The sequence below is a fragment of the Agelaius tricolor genome, unplaced genomic scaffold (assembly GCF_023055355.1).
Source record: "Agelaius tricolor isolate 1412-34295 unplaced genomic scaffold, bAgeTri1.0.p SCAF_24, whole genome shotgun sequence".
NCBI lineage: Eukaryota > Metazoa > Chordata > Aves > Passeriformes > Icteridae > Agelaius > Agelaius tricolor.
In genome coordinates this window covers 3676368-3698926 of record NW_027269284.1, presented here as the reverse complement: position 1 = coordinate 3698926, position 22559 = coordinate 3676368, and the positions used below count along the sequence as shown (strand labels likewise).

Genomic DNA, 22559 nt, shown 5'->3' with positions numbered 1-22559 from the left:
ACAGCCCCCACAGGTAGGACAGCCCAGCAGAAGGGATTGCAGCTGCTGGCCAAACCACACAGCTCTGCTCCCTCACACTGAGCCAAGGGAAGGACTTGGGAGGCAACAAACTCAGCTTCCCACAGGTGGAGATCTGCTGGCTGTGCCTCCATCCACCCTGCCCAGATCTGCAAGGAGTCTGCCTACAGCATCTCCCACAGAGATTTTATTTCCTCCATAAGGAAATGTTGCTAAAATATTGGCAAATCAGAGCAAGGTCTGCATTTCCTTTAGTTCTTTTGTTTCCATGAAGCAACTTAAAGTGTATTTAGTGAGTTTAGACCAAAGAGAGGTGTTTGTTCAGTTGAAGATTCCAGCTGAAGAATCAAGGAATGTCATAGAAGGAGGAGTCTTGACAGTATGGAAGTACCTCAAGGGGTGGATCCTTCTTTTTGGGCCTTTTGTTCATGGATGCACAATCGTTCTCTTCATCATCTGAGAACACTGAGCCTTTTGTTTCACAGTTTGTCTCAGGTGGCTTCTCATACCTAATGCCCACACTTAATTCACCTATTTAACACAGCCATTTGCAGCCTAAATGTGAAGACAGGGGATGAGGAAATCAGTGATGGTTTGGTTCACACAAAGGTCACTCACTGCAAAGCCATGCATCTTCCAGGGATTAATACGCAGAAGAGTCACACATCACACTCTAATAATAGCAGCTGTGGGATTAGAAATCAGTAGGCTCTTGTTTATAAAGCCATGATAAAGTCTATTTTGATTATTTTACACAGAATTGAGACTAAATTCACAGCTTTTGATGTTTGGGAGGTTGACACTAGAAAGAGATTTTTTGTTTGTTTGTTTGCTCAGGGATAAATAAAATAACTGATTTCTTGAATTGCTGGTTCCATCCATAGCTCCTGCATCTACTGCTTCCTCTAGAAGACTCCAAATGGGTGTTGAAGTCCTCTGGCAAGCACAGAGAGAGCTGCCTGGGATGCAGAAATAGGAAACAGCAGCACTTACTGACTTGAAACTGAGAGTGGTCAAGGCAAGCCTTGTGGTCAAGTGGTCAAGGTCAGGTCAAGACTCAGTCTGAGATCCACTGAAGTTCTCAAAAAGCTTCACCAGGCACTGAATGGACCCTCATCAAGTGGGTGTGCTGCTGGAAAACCAGTGCAGGGAAAAGTGTCTCTTCTTTCACTCTGGAGTAAGTGTGGTGGTGGAGCACTGGCTCTGCTGATGTTCCTGAAGGCAGTTTAGGGCCTCATAACTTCAAACCACAAACACTTGGTGGTTCTTACCCTTGTAACTTATGGCACACTCTTTGTGGGACTGGTTGTGCTACACAACACAATCCATTTGCTGCCTAAATACACACAGTAAATTTTTAATGAACAGCCCAAAGCAAGAGGTACAGAAGAGGAAACTCAACATGACCAGGTTTCCTGCTCTCCATGGTTTCTTACCAGCAGGGCTGGAGGTTTCTCTGGAGGTTTTAATTGTTTTGCTGGATGTTTAATTGTTTAATTGAGAAGGCTTTTTTTTATTCCAAAACATGGGAGGAGGGGAACTATTTGCTGTTGAAGTGGCACTAATCAGAATTACTGGGTCTATACTTCGTTGCATGAACATACATAGAAATAATGCTCTGTTCTTCTTGTCTCAGCCTGACTGTAAGAGTCTGCTGGACCAAAGACTGAAACCAAAGAGGATTCTTAAACATCTAATACTTACTAATCCCTTTTGCTTCTTAAAGCCCAAAAGAACTGAATTCTTCGACAGCTCTTCCAGTTGGGTAACAGACAGGGGGGAAATGATTTGGCCACAGCAACACCACAAGTCATGAGCAGGTCACTGGGGCTCTCCCCAGTGCCAGATTAAAGTCAGCAGCTAATCACTCTCAGCCCACAGGATGCAGCTGCTGCTCGAGACAGCAGCCTGTGCACACCATCCTCTGCCCACTGACCCTGTGCTTCTACCCCTTTATCACCATTCACATGGGCAGGCTGGAAAACACCACTGCAGGTTTGCAGGAAGAGCTGGAAGTTGACTTTTTCCCCAGCTGTACTGAAGATGTTGATAAGCATGTTGCAGAGAGGCCCAGGATAATGCTGAAATGTTTTTATTCTGTGTAGGACTGTAGTGTGAACACTGCACTGTGGGCAGGATTAAATGTTCTCTAGACCACATGGCAGAAGAGTACAGGAATGTTTTGGTTTACTATTTTATCCCTCCACTTGGGAAGTGATCTACCCAGGAGCAGCCTGGCTTAGACCCTCTCTTGGCTGTGGAAGCTGTTCTTTGCTGCCTGCCTAAGCCAAATCAAAATTTAGTCAAGTTTAGTAGAAGTGGCTCAGAGCTTCTTTTAATGGCCTCACTGAGGTTGGCACAGTGGCCCAACAACACAGTTCCAGCCATGTGCCACTGAGAGCAGAAAGGGGCTTTCACCAGGGAAAAAGGGCTTGGAAAGGGACAGGATGGAGGGGTGTTGGAGACCCAGAGCTGGGGTGGTCAGTGACCAGAGTGAGGAGACACTGGCCGCTGAGGCTGAGGGAACAGAATCATGGCAATGTGCCATGCTGCCATTCTACAACCAGCCAGTCCATGGAAAAAGAGCCAGAAGGAGCTGTCAGCCTGACAATGCTTCTGTGAATCCCATAGTTTTGCAGCACACATTGATGTCACCTCCACAGCAAGCACAGTCTCCTGCAGGTTTTCCATTCTCCCCATCAGTCCAAGCATCACATCCATGTCCTGAAGCTGCTTCCATGAAGATCAAGAGAAGAGCTCAGCCTCCAAGCTGGCGCATGCTGCTTTGATCCCTGCAGCTGAGAGGTCTGTAAAGCTCACTGGAAGTTGGGCTCATGCCCTTTTCTTCCCTGCTCCACGTCATTGTGAGTGGGACACTGAAAACCACCCAAATGGGAACCAGTTTAGCTTCAGCCTCACTCAACTGGAAGAAGGAAGATGGGCTCTCCCAGACTATTCCACCACTTTTCTGGCCATGGATGAGAAAAGATCTTTAATACACACATCACTTTCCTTCAGACCTGGAACAAGAAGGGAGGACTCCCTGCCCATCCTGCCTGGATTGTGAGCAAGCCAAGCTCATATTGATCTGCCAGGCTTTGGGGTGCCAGCCTTTGTCCCACATTTGTGGAAGCATTCTGCTGTTGTGGGATGGCAGAGAACTCATCTCCAAAAAGCAGCTGCTGTGTGAGCCCCAGCTCTGAAATTGATATTTTTTGTGAATATGATGATGATATGATAGAAAATGGATTTTCTGACACCAAGAGAGTGAGTAAAACTGTAAAGCAGGGGTTAATCAGAAGAACAAACACACATGTGAGGAACTGCTGAGAAAGGAGATGGAGGTTTAAAGTGAATTAAAGTGTTCTGGGACACCAAGGGTTGTTACCAGAGAAGGTAAAGATTGAGGAGCTAAACATACTGTTAGGGCTGGAGCGTGCATTTTGAGGACAGCACTTGGCCTTGGGTGACCTTCTGTGTGTTTGTAAGAGCCATTTTTATGATCTGAGGCTGTGGGGCCTCAGGTCACTATCAGATGTCCCCAGAGCAGCAGAGTCAGCAGATTGTGCTGCTCCAGGAACAGCCAACAAGCCCAGGGACTGCCCCAGCCAGGAGGTGGCTGTGTACAATCATGGATCAGACACCAGACCTTTGCCCTGGCCCTGCTGGGGAGACCCTCACTGCCCATCCCAGGCTGGGCTGTGCTTTAGGTGTCTCCACCTGGTACATTTATGGCTCCACAGCTTTGTGTGGAGGGGCTGAATTGCTGCAGAAGTGGGAAATGGGCTGGTGTTCCAGGACTGAAGCTGCTGCTGCCTCTTGCAAACACCTTTTCAGTGCACAGACCAGATTACACTCCTCTCTCCACTAAAGCAAGACAGAATCTGACTGTAAACAGTCTAAGGGAACAGATTATTCCAGTTAATTCCCTTAATTCCAGTTCCTATCATTCCATCATAATTCCTCCCAAGGGAACTGATACAACCAATTGTGTGGGAAGCCCTGAAAATGGGCACATTTCAAGGTAAAGCAGACATTTGAGTGCTCTGCAGAGTTGGGATCTGAGCTGTTAATGTACTTCAGGGAACAACCCAGCATGGTGCAGGAAATGTAGGGCCAGATCAGCACAATCTTTCATCTCTATGATTCAACAAGGGTAAGAAATTTCACTGTCAACACTCTTTCTACAGCAATATCTGGGATTGAGCAGTGTGTGCTGGTTCAGCAATCACTTTGGTTCAGACTCTGGTCCATGCTGCCATGTAAATCTGTACCAAATTCCTTTGGATTTTCTTGACAACAGAAGTCAGGACCTGGCCCAAGTGAACAAATGACTTTGATCTAGATCCTCTGAAAAATCTGGACACTTAAGTAAGGTTACAGTGAGAATCAGACAACTTTGACATTGGGCCTCCCCTTACTTTGCCAGGCACAATATTTCTTTCTCCCATCACTTGAATTCCTCAGGAGCAATGGGGGAAACCACAGTCACAGACTACACAAACCAAGAGTGATGTGTTGTATTATTGTAATGGAAGGTAAAGTCACTCCAAAGTTAAGCCTTTCCAGGGCATCATTCATACAAAGAGGTTTGCACACCACTGAATAAGCACAGGAGAACAGATATTTATTCTACGATGGCCATCAGCTTCTTTCCCCTGCAACAAAGATAAATTCACCATCATTTCCAAAAGACATTGACCCAAGTCCTGTACTCCCCAGCAGTTTTCATTGCCAAACCAAGGAGTTAGGAGCAGCCAACTACACCAGCACACACTGCCCAGGAGCCACCAAACAGAGGCAGACATCCTTTCCAAAGCTGGAGTCAAATGCAACCAAAGCAAACAAGCCTAATTACATCAACAAAGTCATCCGTTAATGAAAACACATCCCACAAATGAGCGAGTTGTTAAGTGCTAGTCTACTCCAAACACCTCAGAGGAAAATTCATGCAATCTGTAACACTTACATCAGAGTCCCATAATATTTACATAGAGAAAAAGAAAGAATAAACTGTTAGGAGAAAACATTTGGGTGCAGAGGGGGAAGGAACATTGTTTCAGAACACAGAAATATTCATCTTTGCTTTTATCAGATCTGTCATTCAGCCGAAGTTTATTAAACAATAATTAATGTTTTCACTTTCTGCTGGTACAATGCAAATGTGCTTAAAAACTTCTGATTTTCTGTGAATTTTTTTCTTCCCTGAAGTAACCAAAATACATCTGAAACTATTTTTAAATCTCAAAAAGAAAATCACAAATTGCTATTCATAAATACCAGTGCAAAGGGATGCAAACCAGCCCCGTAAAAATTTGCTTCAGTGTTTAGTAAAGGGAAATTTTAAGGAACAAAATGCCTAGAGCCACAGAAAATTGCTGTTTGTTCTTTAAGTTCAGTAAGGTTAAAAAAATCCTCAGAATAAGAGCTGGAAGCAAAACTGGCTAAGAACCAAAATAAAACCACCTACACCATTTAATTGAATTAGTTCAAAGATGTACAATCAGCCCCCTTGACATAAAGTCAATTAGTGTTTTTAAAGCACTTTCCACTGTAATAACTCATGTGCACTTCTGAGCACACCACAAAGGAGGGGTTAGATTCAGTAATAGACCAAGGAGGTGATTTATTTAAAGCACAATTAAGTGGATGTCCCATTGAGGTCCTTGGAGAGCTGCACTGATGGCTGGGTGTGATCTGTCACCTTGTGGAGCACAACCCTGCAGTGCACACCCAAACCAGAGCCATTCATCACAAATGTCCCTGCACATTTCTTACACTGCCTAAGGCTTCTCATCACCATTTTTGTATTAAATGTCCCCTCAAATACTTGCAGTCCTAACAATTCTCCTGATATGCAGCTGATTCTTCACTTCATGAGAGATATATTTATTCTCTGCAAGAAGGAAAATGGTTTCTCCCTCTCAACCATGCCCCAGGTCTTTGCAACCTAAGAGACATTAGTTGAGAGAACACCAACAAACATAATTTTGTTACTTCTTAAATGCTGGTCCCAAGCAAGATTGTTTAATATTGAGCAGCCTTTAAGCATTTGCCAGGCACTGCCAAAAGACAAACAGATATCCCTGGAGATTTTCACTCTGTCCTCTCTGAAAGGGAAAAGGAGCTCTTACATAATTGTACCATTGCTCCTGAACGCTGCAGCCTGACTTTCCACAGAACACAAAGGAGAGAAATCAGAAACTTGGGTTAAAACCTGGAGGGAGTTCCACCAGCAAAGGCCTGGCCAGGAACAAAAGCAAGAGGAGCTGGCATAGGAGCTGTCAAAAAGATGTGCTGGAGTGCATCTGTCAAACAGGCTTGTGGTTTAATGAAGCTGCCCAGGGCAGAGGAGGATGAATGTCCTGAATTGCATCAATGTTTTGTCATGTGCAGACTGTGAGGCCAGTGGGAGTGATCCAAATGGGCAGGAAAGGGCTCTCCTGTGGAGCCAACAGCTTCAGCACAGAGAATCTCATCAGTGCTGACAGGGACAGACCTGCCCCAGAGCAGAGGGGCCCATCAGCTCCCTGGGGTGCTGTTCACAGGGGTCCCAGGATGAGGGAAGAGGTGAGAATCTTGACTCCATGTTTCAGAAGGCTGATTTATTATTTTATAATATATATTGTAAGGAAATGATATATTAAAACCATACTAAAAGAATAGAAGAAAGGATTTCATCAGAAGGCTAGCAAGGAATAGAAAAGAATGGTAATAAAATTTTGTGACTGACCAGAGAGTCTGCAACAGCTGGACTGTGATTGGCCATTAATTAGAAACAACCACATGAGACCAATCACAGATGCACCTGTTGCATTCCACAGCAGCAGATATTTATTGTTTACATTTTGTTCCTGAGGCCTCTCAGCTTCTCAGGAAAAAAAAATCCTAAGGAAAGGATTTCTCATAAAATATGTCTGTGACAGCACCCAGCCCAGCACCAGTGCTGAGAGGGACAGTCCTGCCTCAGAGCAGAGGAGCCCATCAGCACCCAGCCCAGCACCCCTGACAGGGACAGATGGAGCTCAGGGGCTCAGCCTGGCCTTCAGGCTCTGCAGAAATGCACACTCCATGGCACCTGCAAGGTGCCATCCTCCTGACACCTTCTCCCAGGGTATCATCTAGGGAGAAGAATGCTTGGACTTTTGCCCCACCAGCCTGTGCTCTCCTAAGAGCTGAGGAGGTTTCTGGGAGTCAGAGAGTGAAATAATGGAGTTTTACCTACAAGTTTCACCACAAGAGTGAAATAATGGAGTTTCACCTATTTACAATAATAGAGTTTTACCTGCAAGAGCATTAATGCAACTGCTCCTGCCAAAAAAGACTGCACCAAGGCTCTAAAGCAGCTTTTAATATCCCTGCTTGAGGAAAGACTTGACTATCTGCCCATTTAGATCATAAACTCTTTGGAAATGAGAGCTGTTAATGAAGGACTCTGAAATTGGCTGCACTAAAATTTGCACCAAGAGAAGATGAGTGCCAATAGCTCAAGGGAACTTAGCCCTAGCTAAACAAAATTAGATTCTTTCCTCCCCCAGCTTTTTGTGGCACTGAAAAATGTTCACATGACGTAGTCAGCTCTCCAAAGCTACCAAAGATGCACTTACAAAGGAGCATTTTAATGGCAGGCCACTGTCTGAGAGTGCATTAATGCATCTATTGCCTGGGAGACAGAGAAAGGGCAGCCTGTGGAGACAGAATGAACCCTCTATGACACAGAGCCTTGGCACATCCCTACTGACATGGTCTATGCTGGAGAGGGGGCAGGAATAGTAAAACAAGCCAATGTGAAAAACAGGGTATGCAATTTCAACAAGACCCAAATTACTTTGGGCCCACTTCATAAACATATTAGACTGATTGCTGCTTTAGCATCATTAAAAGACTTCCCTAAGATTACCTCATGACTTTTAAGCCCATAAGGATTCAGTGATTCTTTTTATAAATAACGCTTTGAAGTCAAATCCATAAAATAGGTTTAGGCTAAAATTAGAAGAGTTCTAATAAAATGCCCTGTGAATACAAGTGTTGTTTCAACAGATACCATCTTAAACATGTTTCCTTGTCCTGCACAATGGCACACTCTGCCAGAAAAGGAGGGCTAACAAATCAAATATGAGGGAGGGTTTGCCACCCAGGCAGGGTGCAAGGAGCCTGTGCCAGGCTGGAACTATCAGGCTCCAAGCACCAGCACTGGGCTCTGGCATCAGCTTCAGGGCTCTGGGAAGGCACAGGCTGCAGCACTGTGATCCTTTAGTCCTCCTGCTGCTGTCTCCAGTGTGCAAAATACACAAAAAGCACATGAGATGAGAAGAAAAGGAGTTACAAAGGTTTTTTTGCTTCCACCAACATGAGACACTGCCAGTCTGTATTTCTTTTTTCTCCCCAGACAAGCTGCTTGGCAGTCCCATCCTCTGGCATGCCCAAATTGGAGTTCTCCCACTCCTTTCATCTGTCACTGGGAAAAAAATGCAGAAGTGACATGTCTGGGCTCTTAGCAACCCAGCTAACTGGCACAGCACTGAAAAGACCACCAGCAGCTAAACCATTCACTGCTCTCCACGTTTGTAAACACAATAAATGCTGGGGACAGTGGGGACATTTTTCAAAAGACCTTCTGCCAGAGACTGAATCAGGGAGAGTCAGTTCAAGCCTACTTTGTCTTACCAGGCTCTGCTGCTGGGATTTGCTACATACCCTGCTCACCCCAAACACAAATGTCCTCTCCACCAATGGAGAAACATGTGCCAATCCTTAGGGAACACAGCAAAACAGGACTGGGGCTGGTGAGGTTTTGCTCTTGCTGCATTCCCAGTGGATTTACACCAGCACTAGGGGCAGAGGAGTTACACTGCACAGCAAGGACATGGCCCATCCTCTAGAAGAGAAAGGAATGAAGTTTTTCTCCAGAGGAACAATCCCCATCCTTGGGTAACACAGGTCAGTATGGTGAGAAGCACTGAGAGTCCTGCCATGAGCACACACACACAGCTCCCAAACCCACTCACAGCCTGGCTTTGCCCCCCTGGTGTTAGGAAACCCAGTGAGCAAGAGCATCAGGAGCAAGCCAGGCTGGGGGATGCTGCCATGCCCAAAAGGGATGCATGGATACCAGGAGAACAGGAAATCCAGCACTCACCTCTGAGGAGTCGGCACACCGAGCAACACGTGCACACTGGAAGAGGAGCTGAGAGTTAGGAACTCATTGGGGAAGCCACTCACTCTTAGAAAACACCTGGCACCACTTTGAAGGGCCCTTCAAGGCCCTGGTGTACACAGGGAGATGAGCAGCATGGAGCACAGACTCAGGAATGTGCCTCATCCCAGGCTGTGTCCATAGGGGTGTTAAGGATGGGGTTAGATACAACTCCCTGGTGCTGTTCTCAGATCACTGAACAGAAGGAACTCCTGAGTGGAGGGATCTGGGAGTGTGGGTAAGCAATGGGAGCATGGATGCATAACCCAGTTAAAAAAGGCTGTATGATAACAAACAGAGTGCAATACTGGGGTTTGTAAGGCTGTGTGCCTGGATTCTTCCAGCAGATTTAGAATTCTTGTAGAGGTCTACAAGAATTCTAGAATCTACAAGAAGGCTGCTGCAACCACTCAAACAGCCTCTAAAGGAATCTATCCACACATCCCTGATCTTCCTAAACCAGGAGAGTCCCACAGGAATTAATATCCTGATGGAATTGCCATAAGAATGAAAGCAGCCAAGGGGATTGCATTGCACCCCTCACTGAAAGCAGGTAGTTCATAACTGTTCATGAACATGTGTGAAGTTTACAGCTTCATCTTGAGCACAGTTTGTGTTCCAGGAAACAGCCTAAATTTCCAGTTGGAGCCTTTCAATTTAATGCTCACAGTGGCATCAATGACTCCACATTAAAGAAAGTTATTGAAGAAGAAAAGGTTTTGAGCTCTGTGTGATTTTTTTTTTAGTTATGATTATCCTGCACTGGAGACACTGGAAGTTCTTCTATAGTTTCACAGTCATTTTATTTAAAGCAGCACCATTGAGAGCAGATGTCTCACTGTCCCTTGCACTCTGGCCTCCACCTCCTTGTCCCATTGCTGATGTCTGTGCTGCTGCTCTCCACTGGATCTGACCCAGGTCAAGAGCAGCTTGGAAGCAAGGGATAACATTTAACTTGAACCAATTCCTTGACTGGGGTCAGCATGTAAAAATAGGATTTGAATGTATCCAAAGGAAAAGAGATGGGCAGAGTGAAGCAGCTGGGTTACAGCTTTTAGTGGGAGTGCAGCCTCACATTGGCTGGATGCTGCTGTGAAACTCTGGGCTTCCTCAAGAGATCTGCTGTGGGTTCAGCCTCTGATCTCACACAGAAGGAAGCTGATCACAGTTTTATGAGAGTTTATTCTCTGGGAGTTCAGACAACATATATCTGGGGTGCTCTCACACATCTTTCTGGTTGATGGGGACTGAATACAAACACATCCTGACTGCTGATGTTCCCCCACCTTTGTTCTGCATTGCAAAGCCTTTGGTCGTCCTGCACAACACCAAAAAACCAGCTTTGATTCTCTCCTGCTCAGAGGAATGGAGAGTATGAGAAAGCACACTGTCCATTCCTGCTTTGAAATCATTCCAGATAAGAATGATCTTAGCCTGGGACAAGCTTAAGCAGAAAGAGTTCTGGGTTTGGGCAATACAGAGGGTGGCTGCATTGTTTGTGATCCTCTGCCCCAGGCAGCATCAGCTCTGCACACTGACTGTCCTCTGATGCAACACAAATTAAGGTAATGCTGTAAGGTTAAGAAGTGCAAAAGCTCCTGTTAATAAAGATAGGTCTGTATGTGAATTGTTACTGGGCATTTGCCAGAACAACAGGATTCCCTTGAAAAATATTTAGAAATATTGTTCTGGAATTGACACTTTTCCATAACAATGCACAGCCACATGACATTTACAGTTCCCAAAGGAAAGAGGCATTTCTGCCTGTGGAAAGGGCACAGGTTGGAGCAGGCACAGAAGTAAAATGTCACAGTCCATCATCTGGGTGCCAGGACAATAAACTGAGAAATGCTGAACCAAAAGTGAAGTGAAAAATCAGATGAAGAGGTGGTGGGCTCACTGTGCATCCTAGGTGCCCATCAAAGGAAGGGGTGCACGTTTCCCTGGAGCTGTTTGTGGGGTCAGCAGCCACCCACAAATCAGGGCAAAAGCAGCCTGTGCCTCTCCATGCCACCTGGGTGTGGCTTTTGGCTGGGTGTGAGGAGGAGGAGAAGGGGCTTTCTGGGATGAGTGGGCACACCTAGAGCCCACTGTGTGCTGAGCAGTCCCATTCCTGCAGAAGGACCATCCTCACAGCAGAGCTGCACAATGGACAGGCATTGACTGCCACTGAAACACAGCAAAGACACAAAAAGGTAGAGGGGGCAAAAAAGGGTAGCAAAGGGTAGAGGAAAAAGAGCAATTCTCCTTGTCTCAAAGGCAGCTCTTGCTTATTCTATTGCTTGGCCTCATAAGACACTCTTCAGCAGGCAAAAAAAACCCCCTTTGCTGTATCTGCATGAGGTTGTTACAAAATGGCAAACTCTTCACACAGTACTTTGTGTCAAGAGGGGATTCAAAGAATCACAAATCCATCTAAGCAGCACCATTCACATTACAAAAATAACAGCAGTGGAAACAGAACAGGCTGAGTGTTTGTGTAGCCTGGTCCTACAGCCAGCTTTTGGCCACAGGCACAGCCCACTGGTGTCAGGAGAGCCTTTTCTCATGCTGCAGTGGGCTTGGAAACATGCCCAAGGGTTGGGAAACCAGAACCTGAACCACTGCTGGTCACAGGGGTTGGGGGGTTTCACACCAACAAAACTGAATTTTAGCACTCCCTTCTGTGCAGGAAAGACAACAGAGCTCTCCCTATGCCCCTGTCTTTCCAAAACACTTTATTTCAGATGTCACATCTGCTCTTAAACACAACAGTCACACAACAGGCTTGGAACCAGCAACACCAAGTTCCACCCCAGGTCTGGCTGTGTGTCCACTGCTCAGGGCATGGGAGGCACATGAACAACTCTGAGCTCATCCCAAAGAGCCCTCTCTCCTCTCAGGTGGGGTCAACTCTCAGCACCTCCATGCCAGCTCCCGAGTGATGACAGGGCTTTAGCTTCTATTGGCTAATTGGGTTAACATGCATTTTTATGTTCAGACATCATTGTTCCAGCTATACCTTAATTGTAACCATGTGAGTTTCAGAGCTTTCATCAAAAAGGGATGATGGTTTGGGTGTGTGCTTCTTTCCTGAGGGCTTAATCTAAAATTCCTTAATAGCAAGGCTATTACCCCTCAGAAACTGAGCTCTGCTCTCTTGTCAGACTAAGGAACCACACCAGGTGAGAACATGGCTCTGTGGTTTTCACTGTGAGCATAACCTTAAAGTCCAGCCCTCAGCTAATCCTCTTAATTAGTGTGGTCACAAAGAGATCAAGGAGCAGGCACAATTCTAGCTGGCAGCAGTCAAGGACAATCAACATAAGCCTCCTTTGAATTATATAAACTTTAGGTTTTGTTTTGGGAATCATTATCCTCCTATTTTAAGGTTTCTCTTAGAACACCAGAAATGAAGCATTTACAGAAGGAAAGGGTAAGCTGTTTCCTTTTTTGTTGGTTCTTTTCTTAATGTTGCTAATATAATTTGTGGATTTGCAGTGGGACTAGGATGGAAAGAAAAAAGAGAGGGGAATATTTCTAAAAAGAAAAATATCAAAACAAAATTATCTACTTTAAGTCTGCTTTGGGTGAAAGTTGCTGATGTAAGAGGTAATAGAGCATCAGGAAAATAGAGGTACAATGCAGGTTCTGTAATTCACAAGAAAAGTTGTCCATTTAAAATGAACACCCTCATGCCAAACACTGTCTGGGTCATTTTTAATGACTCCATCTGATGTCACATTGACTGTGTCCCACTGTTTCTAAAGAAGGTAAAAAATCAGAGGAGTTCAATGTTTCTGTGAGGCAGTGGGGACATCTGACAGGGATATTTATGTCATCTGAAGGCTTTGAGACAGGAGACAGGGCTGTGTGTCTCCTGTTCTGTAGTGGCTGCTCATGCCCATTCTCACACATGCATTATATATATATATGTATATATAGCACACTAATGGGCAGAGGCAAATTCTGTCTGTCCCTTGCTGATGTCCAGCTCTCCAACTAAACAAATATGAAAGGTGGAATGACAGAGCTCTGTCTGGGCTTAGTGTGCCCAGAGCAGTGTCCTCTCAGCAGAACAAGGCCCTCAGGACGTGGCACAGTGTGGCTGGCACATCACAGTCACACACACACACATATGACAGCTGGCTCTGATCAGTTCTCCCCTCCAGACATTCTGGCTACACACAAAATGGTGCCCACATGGAACAGCACAAGGATTGCAGAGACCAGAACTGGATCTTTCCCTTCCTGTGATCAGAAGGGAGAGCAAAGCTCGCAGCTGGAGTCTCCCACCACCTGCAAGGGGAGTCTGTGTTCTCTGCAGGTGGAGAATGAGGCACCTCAATGAAATCACCAAGTGAGGTGGGACAGATGGAGTCTTGGAAGATTTTGCAAATTTGTGCAGTTTCCATTAAAAGAAAAATTAAACCCACAATCTCAAATTACTTGAATCCAAAGTTTGTGATAAACACTCAGTCTGATTTCAAAATATTTACAAACAATTTTTCAGAGATTCATTCTGAGAGATCCTTGTGCACTATGGACACTAAACCAGACCAAAATAAGAAACTCTTGTGTCTTGGGACAGGGGTTTGTGGCCAGGTGAGCTGACTCCACTGTCCCAAGAGCAAAGCTACAAAGGCTGCTCTACTCCATGTGGAACTAAGATAAGTAAATTACAGTTTATTTGTGTCATTATTTATTTTTGTCTAAATATATGAGTTTTTAAAGACTTTTATATTCTGTGTGTGAACACTTTATTTTCAGACTGATTATGTCAAGAGAAGTGTACACAAGGCCATATATAAAGATGACAATAAAACCACTGTGCACCAACATTTCAGTTTACCCATAAAGAAAATGTAATTCAACAGATAATATTAAAAAAAAAAAAAGGAGAAGTCTGATTCACAGAATTTGTAAGAGGCTTGAAGGATACTCTTTAGGAAGGATCAGACAAGACATTTCCAATACCATTCCAAAACTAAAGCAAATTAGAAGGCATAGCAAATACCCAGGCTTGAAACAGTGCAAGTGTTTGCACAGACCTCAGCACAGGTTGAAAGTTGAACAAGTTGAAACTGCTGAATTTCTGACTTGCCAGCATATGTTTCACAACTCCCAAGTGCAACACGCCTGCAACTTTCCATGGCTTCTCATCACAGCACTGGAGTTGGGTGATCTTTGGTGGTGTGTGGGAATCCCAGGAACCATCTGGAGCCACCTCCTTGGGATAACCCTCCATGTCTCACTTTTTGAGATATAATCTGCAAAGCTATCTCCAGTTAAATGTTTTGGATTTGGACTCAAAAAGATTTCTTTAACCAAGCTTGAAATAATTTTTTTAACTGAATCCCTAGGAATGGATCTTATTTACAGCATGATATTTCTTCCCTTTGTTCTTTCAGAATTAGAAAACAAACTATTGTCCTTAAAATAATTTTTTTAACCGAATCCTCAGGAATGGACCTTATTTACAGCATGCTACTTCTTCCCTTTGTTCTTTCAGAATTAGAAAAACAAACTATTGTCCTTAGGAAACACAGTTTTTCAGCATGGCTTTTAGCCCCCAGCTCAGGTTGCAAAGACTCAGTCTGGCTTCTCTGCACACTCAAGTCTCATCCTTGGTACCAGCCAGGAATAGTAACCATCAAATGATGATCCTGTTTTTTTCTCTTAAGTGCCAAGAGACCAAGAGCATGTCTGTGTCCTGGGAATTCTGGTATGTGCTGCCTGCAGCATCTGTTTCTCTCTGTCCCTGCCAAGGGCATGACTTCATTGAGCAGTGTGATATTCCAGACAGCACAACACTGAAAACAACACTGGCACTTACCTGAGCTGCCAGTGCCTTCTGATGCACTTCTGGATGGTTTTGGGTGGCTCTGTTTGCTGCTTGTCCGTACAGTGACCGAGGGAGGGACGGTGCTGCTGCTGTCCCCACGGATGCTCGACAGGTCCTGCATGCTGAAGCTCCGTAGCCTCTCAGACAGGGCTCCCTGTCCCTGGGGAAACAAGCAAGTCAACAACACAAAGTCAGATCCAACATTTTGAGACTTTTTCTCTCTTTCTCATTGAGATCTATCAGGACGATAGGAAGAGAAAAAATTGTGTGGTCCAGTGACCTAGAGATGACAAAAATGTGTTGCTAAAAGCATCATTCCCTCCCTTGGCTCTTCCTTTTGGAGTGGCTCTGTGGCAAACATTTCTGATTCTTCACTGCAGTGATGTGAGCACAGAGCAGCCTTGGCCATGTGTTGAATTTGCAGGCAACCCCGAGAAGGAGAGAGATGAGTGAATCTGACTCCATGTTCTGAGAAGGCTGATATATATTATATTATATTATATTATATTATATTATATTATATTATATTATATTATATTATATTATATTATATTATATTATATTATATTATATTATGTCATGTCATGTCATATTATAATATCATAGAATGCTATACTAAAACTATACGAAAGGATAGAGAAAGGATACAGACAGAAGGTTACAAAGAATGATAATGAGAACTTGTAACTCCTTCCAGAGTCCCAACACACACAGCCTAACCATGATTGGCCATTAAGTTAAAACAATTCACATGAAACCAATCAAACAATGGCCAGCTGGTAAACAATCTCCAAACACATCCCAAAGCAGCAAAACAGGAGAAGCAATCAGATAATTCTGGTTTTCATTTTTTCTCTGAGGCTTCTCAGCTTCCCAGGAGAAGAAATCCTGGTGAAGGGATTTTTCAGAAAGTATGACAGTGACAGCCATGTGTAAAGGAGCAGGATGTTGCTTTATCTTTCTAGTAGGTACTTTCCTTCACTAGGAATGAGTCAAACAGATGCTTGGCTTCAGAATCACAATGAAATGGCCTGCATCAAAATAACTCCCTTTTAAATTTAACCATCTATGGTGATATTTACCTAGCCATTCTCAGCAACACACAACATTTCCAGAGCACAGAAAATTTGCAATTTTAAAGTAATTAAAAAATATTGTTAAACTCCAAGAAAAATAACAATGCTTTTTTTCATGCAGCTTAATGAAGAAATGAATTAATGCAATATTTTTATTTCTTTTTACTTTAATTCTCAATCTGACAACAAAGATATTCCTTGGTGAAAGGAATTTAATTGTAAAGGATGGGTTGGTTAAGTGTCACTTTCCATTAAAACTGCACCCCATCAAAAGGTTGACTGTAAGTATTCTGTAACCTTTATACTGCACCACAGCCATAAAGAAGGAACACCAAAAAAATCAATATATACAGAACTTTTGAGTTACATTAAATGACATTCAGAATATAAATTGTACAACTTATAAAAATTACATTGATGTTTTAATAATTTATTGAGGGGGGAGGATCTGAAAGATACTTCATGGCACATAGTCTTGAAAAGTACTGAAGTAAACACAGAGAGCCTGATTCTAACATTCTTTCTGCAACTGTAAATGAGGAAAAATTCAATGGCTTGTTTGACTGAGATGAAATCAGAAAGAAGGCAAATAACAGACAGTAAATATTGTCCTGTTTAACAAAAAGATAAGGTAACCTGTAGCAATTCACCCTCCACTTTCATCTAGACTTGTATTTGTCCAAGCAGCACAGCCTGACCAGTGCCACAGCACAGGGCTGCTCCCTTCTGGGCTGCAGCTTTGACATCCTGACCCAGGGTGCAGGGCAAGGCCATGGAGAGCTCACTCTGCAGCTGGTCTGGCAGAGAGAAAGGTTCAGGACTCACCCTGGACATCCACAATCAAAGCAAGACTGGACACATTCCTGCTAAAGCTCTTGGGCAACACGGCCTGTCCCCTATGCATTGATCCACTGGGAAGGCAAAGCAATAATTTACCCACTGATTTATCAACACCACTTCAGAAATTCTGCATGCACAGTAAAGGAAAATCAGTGTCTCTATCTCATATAAATTCCTCAGCACCCCACTTTTAGGGTGTGTAAGTAGAGAGGGCATCAGGTGCTGCTACCTACAGTCACTGTGACAGTCTGCACTTTTTACATTCAAGAAAAGTGACAGACCAGTAATCTCCAACCTTTCAGCCTGAAGCTTTTTGCACAAGAAACATGAGTTCAAACTTCCTTCTCAACTCCACATTTAGCTTTCCTGCAGACTGCTACAGAGAAGCAGCAGACTTACTTTGCTCTTTCCCACTAGCCTATTCTACTTTTGAAAGTATTTTAAATTAAACTGATGGGGCTTCTTTGCTTAAATACCAAGACATATCATGTTGCTGATTTTATAGGCATGGCAGTGGAGTCCTTAGAATTTATATTTTGCTAAACTCTCACCTCTGCCCTCACATTCTCCAGCCTGGCACAAGAGTTGATGCCTGAATTTTGGCTACTCCTGCCAGTGGCTGAGCCACTCTTGGGGTATGTTCTCACTCCAAGAGGCATCTCCAGTTAATCCTCTTGGGCCAGTTTTGTTTTTTTTTAAGCTACATTTACTCTGCAAATGTTTCTGGGCTGGTAACTGGAGTTGCCTTGCATGGCTGCTCAGCTGGGTGAGATCTCAGCTGCCCAGAGCTCAGTGCAGCCCTGGATGGGTTTTGGAACCTGCACTGAATTCCTGCACAGACACCAAATTCTCAGTGACTGATTCCAAGCCAATACAAGATATCCTACCCTGCAGCCTGATTGCAACAGGCAGATCTCCAGTGAGAGCAATCTGACCATTAAATAACATTTTGCTATTGCAGAATGACTGGGCCAGCAAAGCCAGAGGGTTAGCAGCTGATGAACTGTAATTTGAGTGCTGTATTCCTCCCTCACACCCAGCTCAAGTGTCAGCAGGGCTCAGGCTTTTCAGCTCCCCCCAGCTGCTCTGCTCAGCCAGCTAACCCAAATTCCATTTCATTCCAGCCAGCAATTTCTGTGTGTGGACATGAGTCAGGTTAGAGATGAGATTCATGTGTCAGACCAACCTGGCAGGGAAGATGACACCAGCACTTTGAAAATGGAGAAGATGTGTTAATATTCTTGCAGTGCACCTTGTGATATAGCAGCAGAGAATGGTCAAAGGGCCCAGGAGAGCTTTGAAACAGGGACCTGAGATGTGCCTGTCATCTATGGGTCTGTTACATCAGTGTGGAATACAGAGCCTTGAGCACAGACTGAAGCAGCTGAACTGAACAACTTTGACTTTCTCCAGGAAAGAAAGAACTAAAATTGCCTTTTCTTAATTTTTTATTTAATTTAACCTGAGTTTCTAACAGCAAAAATAAAGATGGTTTATAAAACAGGTAATAGCCAAATATTACTGTTACTGTTCCTACCATTCTATGAAGCAATTTTTCCAAACACCAGAAATGGCAAGAACAGCAAAGGCTTGGCCTGAGTGAAGGCACTGAACACCTGTGAAAACCTGCAGAGTTCCATTTCCCTTCTTTGGCCTTTGTAGGGATAGACTTGATTTATTTGCTCCTAGAATACAGTGTAACACTCACATTTCTTTCCCAGTTAGCACAATTTTAGTTGACCCCAAATAGAAATGTGTCAGAAATTACCACAGAATGGGGATGGTTTCAGAGTGAAATGGAAAATATTGTTTACCAACTTTTATTTCCCTGCCACTTAAGCAGCTGGTGTAGATGAAATCACAAACATTTGAAAAGCCAGCATGGGGAGGGTTTGCAGAGCTGTGTTTTAGAAATAAAGACTTTATCCAGATGTAATGTTTATTGTTCCACAAAAATATTTATCTTTTATTAGCAAAAGAAAATAAGTTAATAGCTTTATTTCTTGACAGAGTAAATTTAGCATAGCTCATGTTTTGGGCTGTGTTTTGTTAAAACAATCATGTGGAAGATGAAGAGCAGCTGTTTGGGGGATTTTTGTTTACTGTTGTGGCCATGATCATGCAGATGCTCTTCCAACTGCTATAGACATGAGAGATATCCCAGGAATTTCAGCAAGGAGAGAGGATCCAGCTCCTGAAGCTATGCCTGTGCTGCAGGCCAGAGCATGTTTGCAGCACCTCCCCACAGATCTGGGCTAGTTCTGCCCTAGAGAGTGTGACAGCAGAAACATCGTGACAGGAGCATCGTGACAGTAACACCATCTCTGTGTCAGCAGAGAAACAGCTCAGTGTTATTACAAAGCCTCCTAAAAACTGTGGCTGGGAGGGCTGTGGGACTAAGGATGACACCACCTCTCTCTCCTCCTCACTGAGCACCAGCAGTTGCCAGGATGATTGTGCTGGCAGTGTGAGACCTTTTTGGGACTTTAGAGGACACAAGCACAAAATGGTGCTGGAAAAATGAGCCTTAACTTCCCTGGGCACAGGACTCCCTGCCTGCACTCAACTTCTCATCCAGCTTCTCTTCAGACATGGAGCACCCCTGTGGACATGGCACTTCTGATTTTACAGACAGTGAGGTTTTGGGGAACACGGGTGGGAACAGAGGTGTCTCTCTGTTCCCTGATCACTACAGTGCATCTGTCCCCAAATTCATCTGATCTTGCCCATAGGTGAAGGTACAGCACAGACTGAAAGTGGAGCTCTTCAAGCTTCCTTTCCCCAGGATCAACCAACCTCACAAGTTCTCTTTTCACTGGGAAGAGCCAGGGTTCAGTGCTACTGAATAGGATAAAAGACAAATACTAAAAAGGACATGGTAATTTCCCTGCCCAGTCACTGCTATCACTTGATATCAACCTTATTTAGATTCATGACTGCACCAACAGTTTGAGGGCATTGGCCACCAAGACAAACTGCAGAAGCTCATTTTTGATTCTAAGTGAAATTAAAGCTCCCATCCACATGGCAAAGTAATTAATCTAAAACTAATTTAAGTATTAAATTAAATTTGGTCAAAATGATACATTGTTATCTCACCCACATCTAGCACATTCTCTCCTTTTTGCCTTAAAGACTATAACAAAACAGTATTAAAACACTGAACTTCCAGAGCCAGCAACCTGCACACTGCCTTCCTCTTCATGTTGCAGACATCACCATCATCATCCTCCAAAAAACAAACATCAGCCTCTCTGGGTCCAGAGCACAAACACTGATGCAATCAGTATTTGCCTGGAAGGATCAGAAATACTTTCCAAAAGCTGACATCTGCATTGTGACAAGCACTGTAAAAGGCACTCCATCAGAAAGAGCTGGAACTGTCTTAAATTTTTTTGCCATTTTATAATCAGTCTCTGCATTCCCATTTGAACTTTTTAGAGGAAAATGCATTTAGGAGTCTGGGAAAAACTGGGTTTAAGTTCAGTGGAATTATTCATTATAAATACTTCATGTATGTAGGTAGCTAAAGTACATAAAAATAAGCACATAATTTAAAAATCTGCAATTTATATAACAGTTCCATTGAATACGACCTAAATATAAACAAATAACAGTGTCTAGATTTTATCATTCCTTCAGTCTATAAATATGAAAGAATTCTATAAACATTATTTAGGCTTCAAAACACCTCTAATACCTACAAATTCCATTTTGCAGCTGTGGAAACTATGACACAGCATGACAAATCAGGAACCCAAAACTGCCAAGTCACAAAAGAGAAGCTTTTAGTACACTCAGTGTTAATGCAGGATGGCACCTCCTGGCCTTTTGTCTCTCAGGATCAGCAGTTAATGGAGACAAGCAAGGGAACACTAAGTCACACTCAGCACACTTCCAGCACAATCCTCAATCTGTTAATGCCCTCCTCTCTTTTTGCTGTGGCTGTGGTTAGCAGTTCTCCCCCACAGATGTCTGCATGCACGTTGCAGCCTCCATCCTGCCAGTGTCTGAGGGTGTAGAGCACATTCCCCAGCTGGGGCTGTGGTGCCAGCAGGACTGCCCCAACCACACCTGCCAGAGATCCTCTAAAAGCTCCACTGCAACCCCAACCATCCCCACAGGGACCACAGCACAGGGAGAGAGATCCCTTCATCCATTAGTGAGAGCACAGCAGCACACACAGCAGCAATCAGCCCAGTTCAATGAGTGTTCCATGTAAAAGCTCCCTGCCTGGAGCTGGAATTTCTTCCAGTGCCAGCAGAGGACCTGGGAGGCAATTTGCTGATGAGATCAAGGACAGGCTTTTAAAGCTCAGCACGCAGCATCTACCCACTGGAAGCAGAGCAGACAGCACTTGGCCTCAGCTGAAAACAGTCCAAACTAGTCTAACAACTAGTCTAACAACCAGTCTAACAGGGAGCAGACATTAGTTAGGGGTTAGTAAAAGCACTCAGCAGATTACCTGCCCTTTTTTCTGGTCCCAATACAAGTGTAAATGGAGTAGCTGAGAGACCTAGCAAAGGGAAAAAAGAGAGCCATTGTGGCAACACACACCAAAGCTTTGAGAATAAGATCTATTTGAAGCATAAGTAATCGAGGTCAGACATGAGCATGACACTGGGCACCATGTGCAGGGACTCACATACACATAAAAAGCAGGGACACCCACCTGTGGACAGAACCTGAACACAGGTCCTCCCTTCCTCAGCTTCCCAGGAGAGATATGGAGGAACCACTCCATAACCCCAGCTGACAAGGTGTCACCTAACATGTGTTTTTGAAGATTAAAGCAAATTATAAACACAATGGGCTGCTGCTCCACTCCTAAAGCAAATTATAAACACAATGGGCTGCTACTCCACTCCTTGCACTTGATTGATGCTTCCCACTGGAGAAATCCCCAGTGTCAGGCCTAATGACTAATTTAGGCACAGGATTATGTGAGGGACACGTGGCAGTCATTTTAGTGACTGACACTTCTCCTGAGCAGTACAGTGACAGTGGGGAATTGCTCACTGAGCAGGAGTTTGCACACAGAAGCTTCCTCATGTCTGGCTGCAGGCAGGCCCTGAGCAGAACCATCAACTTTATGGGCAGAGCACAGGCATGAGTGAAGGAGTAAATTGTTTCTGCCACCAGATGAACACAAACATCCTACAAGCAATATCCTTATTTATGGCCAGGGCCTGCGTGCCATGCCTAGTCTGGAAGAGCTACCTGTTTGGAAATGTCAGACAGTAATAAAGGCTCAAAGGGAAACCAGCTGACGTTAATGTTGATGGTGGAAATGTAATTTCATCCACCCTTTTTGTTTGTGCAGTTCATTTCCTCTCCAGGGAACTCTTTGTTATTGTTTCTCCCACACTAGCCTCTCTGTATAAACTTATTTTTTGGTTCTGCTGTCCTGTGCATTCAGGGAGTGTTGTTTGCTTGTTGGAGACACCAACCAAACAGCCATGAAAGAGAAACTGGAAAGAGTTACCTGGATTGTAACTCAAAGAGCACTAGCATTCTATAGATTTGTGAAAAACAGATTCTTAAGGACTTCTGAATGAAAGATGCATCACACATGACAAGAACACTTCACAAAGTACTGGAATCT

At 44.0% G+C, this 22559-nt stretch overlaps 1 protein-coding gene across 2 annotated transcripts in view; it reads right to left on the bottom strand.

Moving 5' to 3' along the window:
- Window positions 1-22559, bottom strand: part of REEP1 (receptor accessory protein 1) — a 68818-nt gene that overhangs the window by 5608 nt on the left and 40651 nt on the right. Inside the window, exons 6-8 of one of the 2 annotated variants that reach the window (XM_071447476.1) lie at window positions 15030-15198; window positions 9158-9193; window positions 410-549 (exon numbers count right to left, since the gene is read on the bottom strand). In XM_071447476.1, coding sequence (XP_071303577.1) covers window positions 410-549; window positions 9158-9193; window positions 15030-15198 — 345 coding nt within the window. The remainder of the gene's footprint in view (window positions 1-409; window positions 550-9157; window positions 9194-15029; window positions 15199-22559) is intronic. The other variant, XM_071447475.1, reaches the window with a different exon arrangement.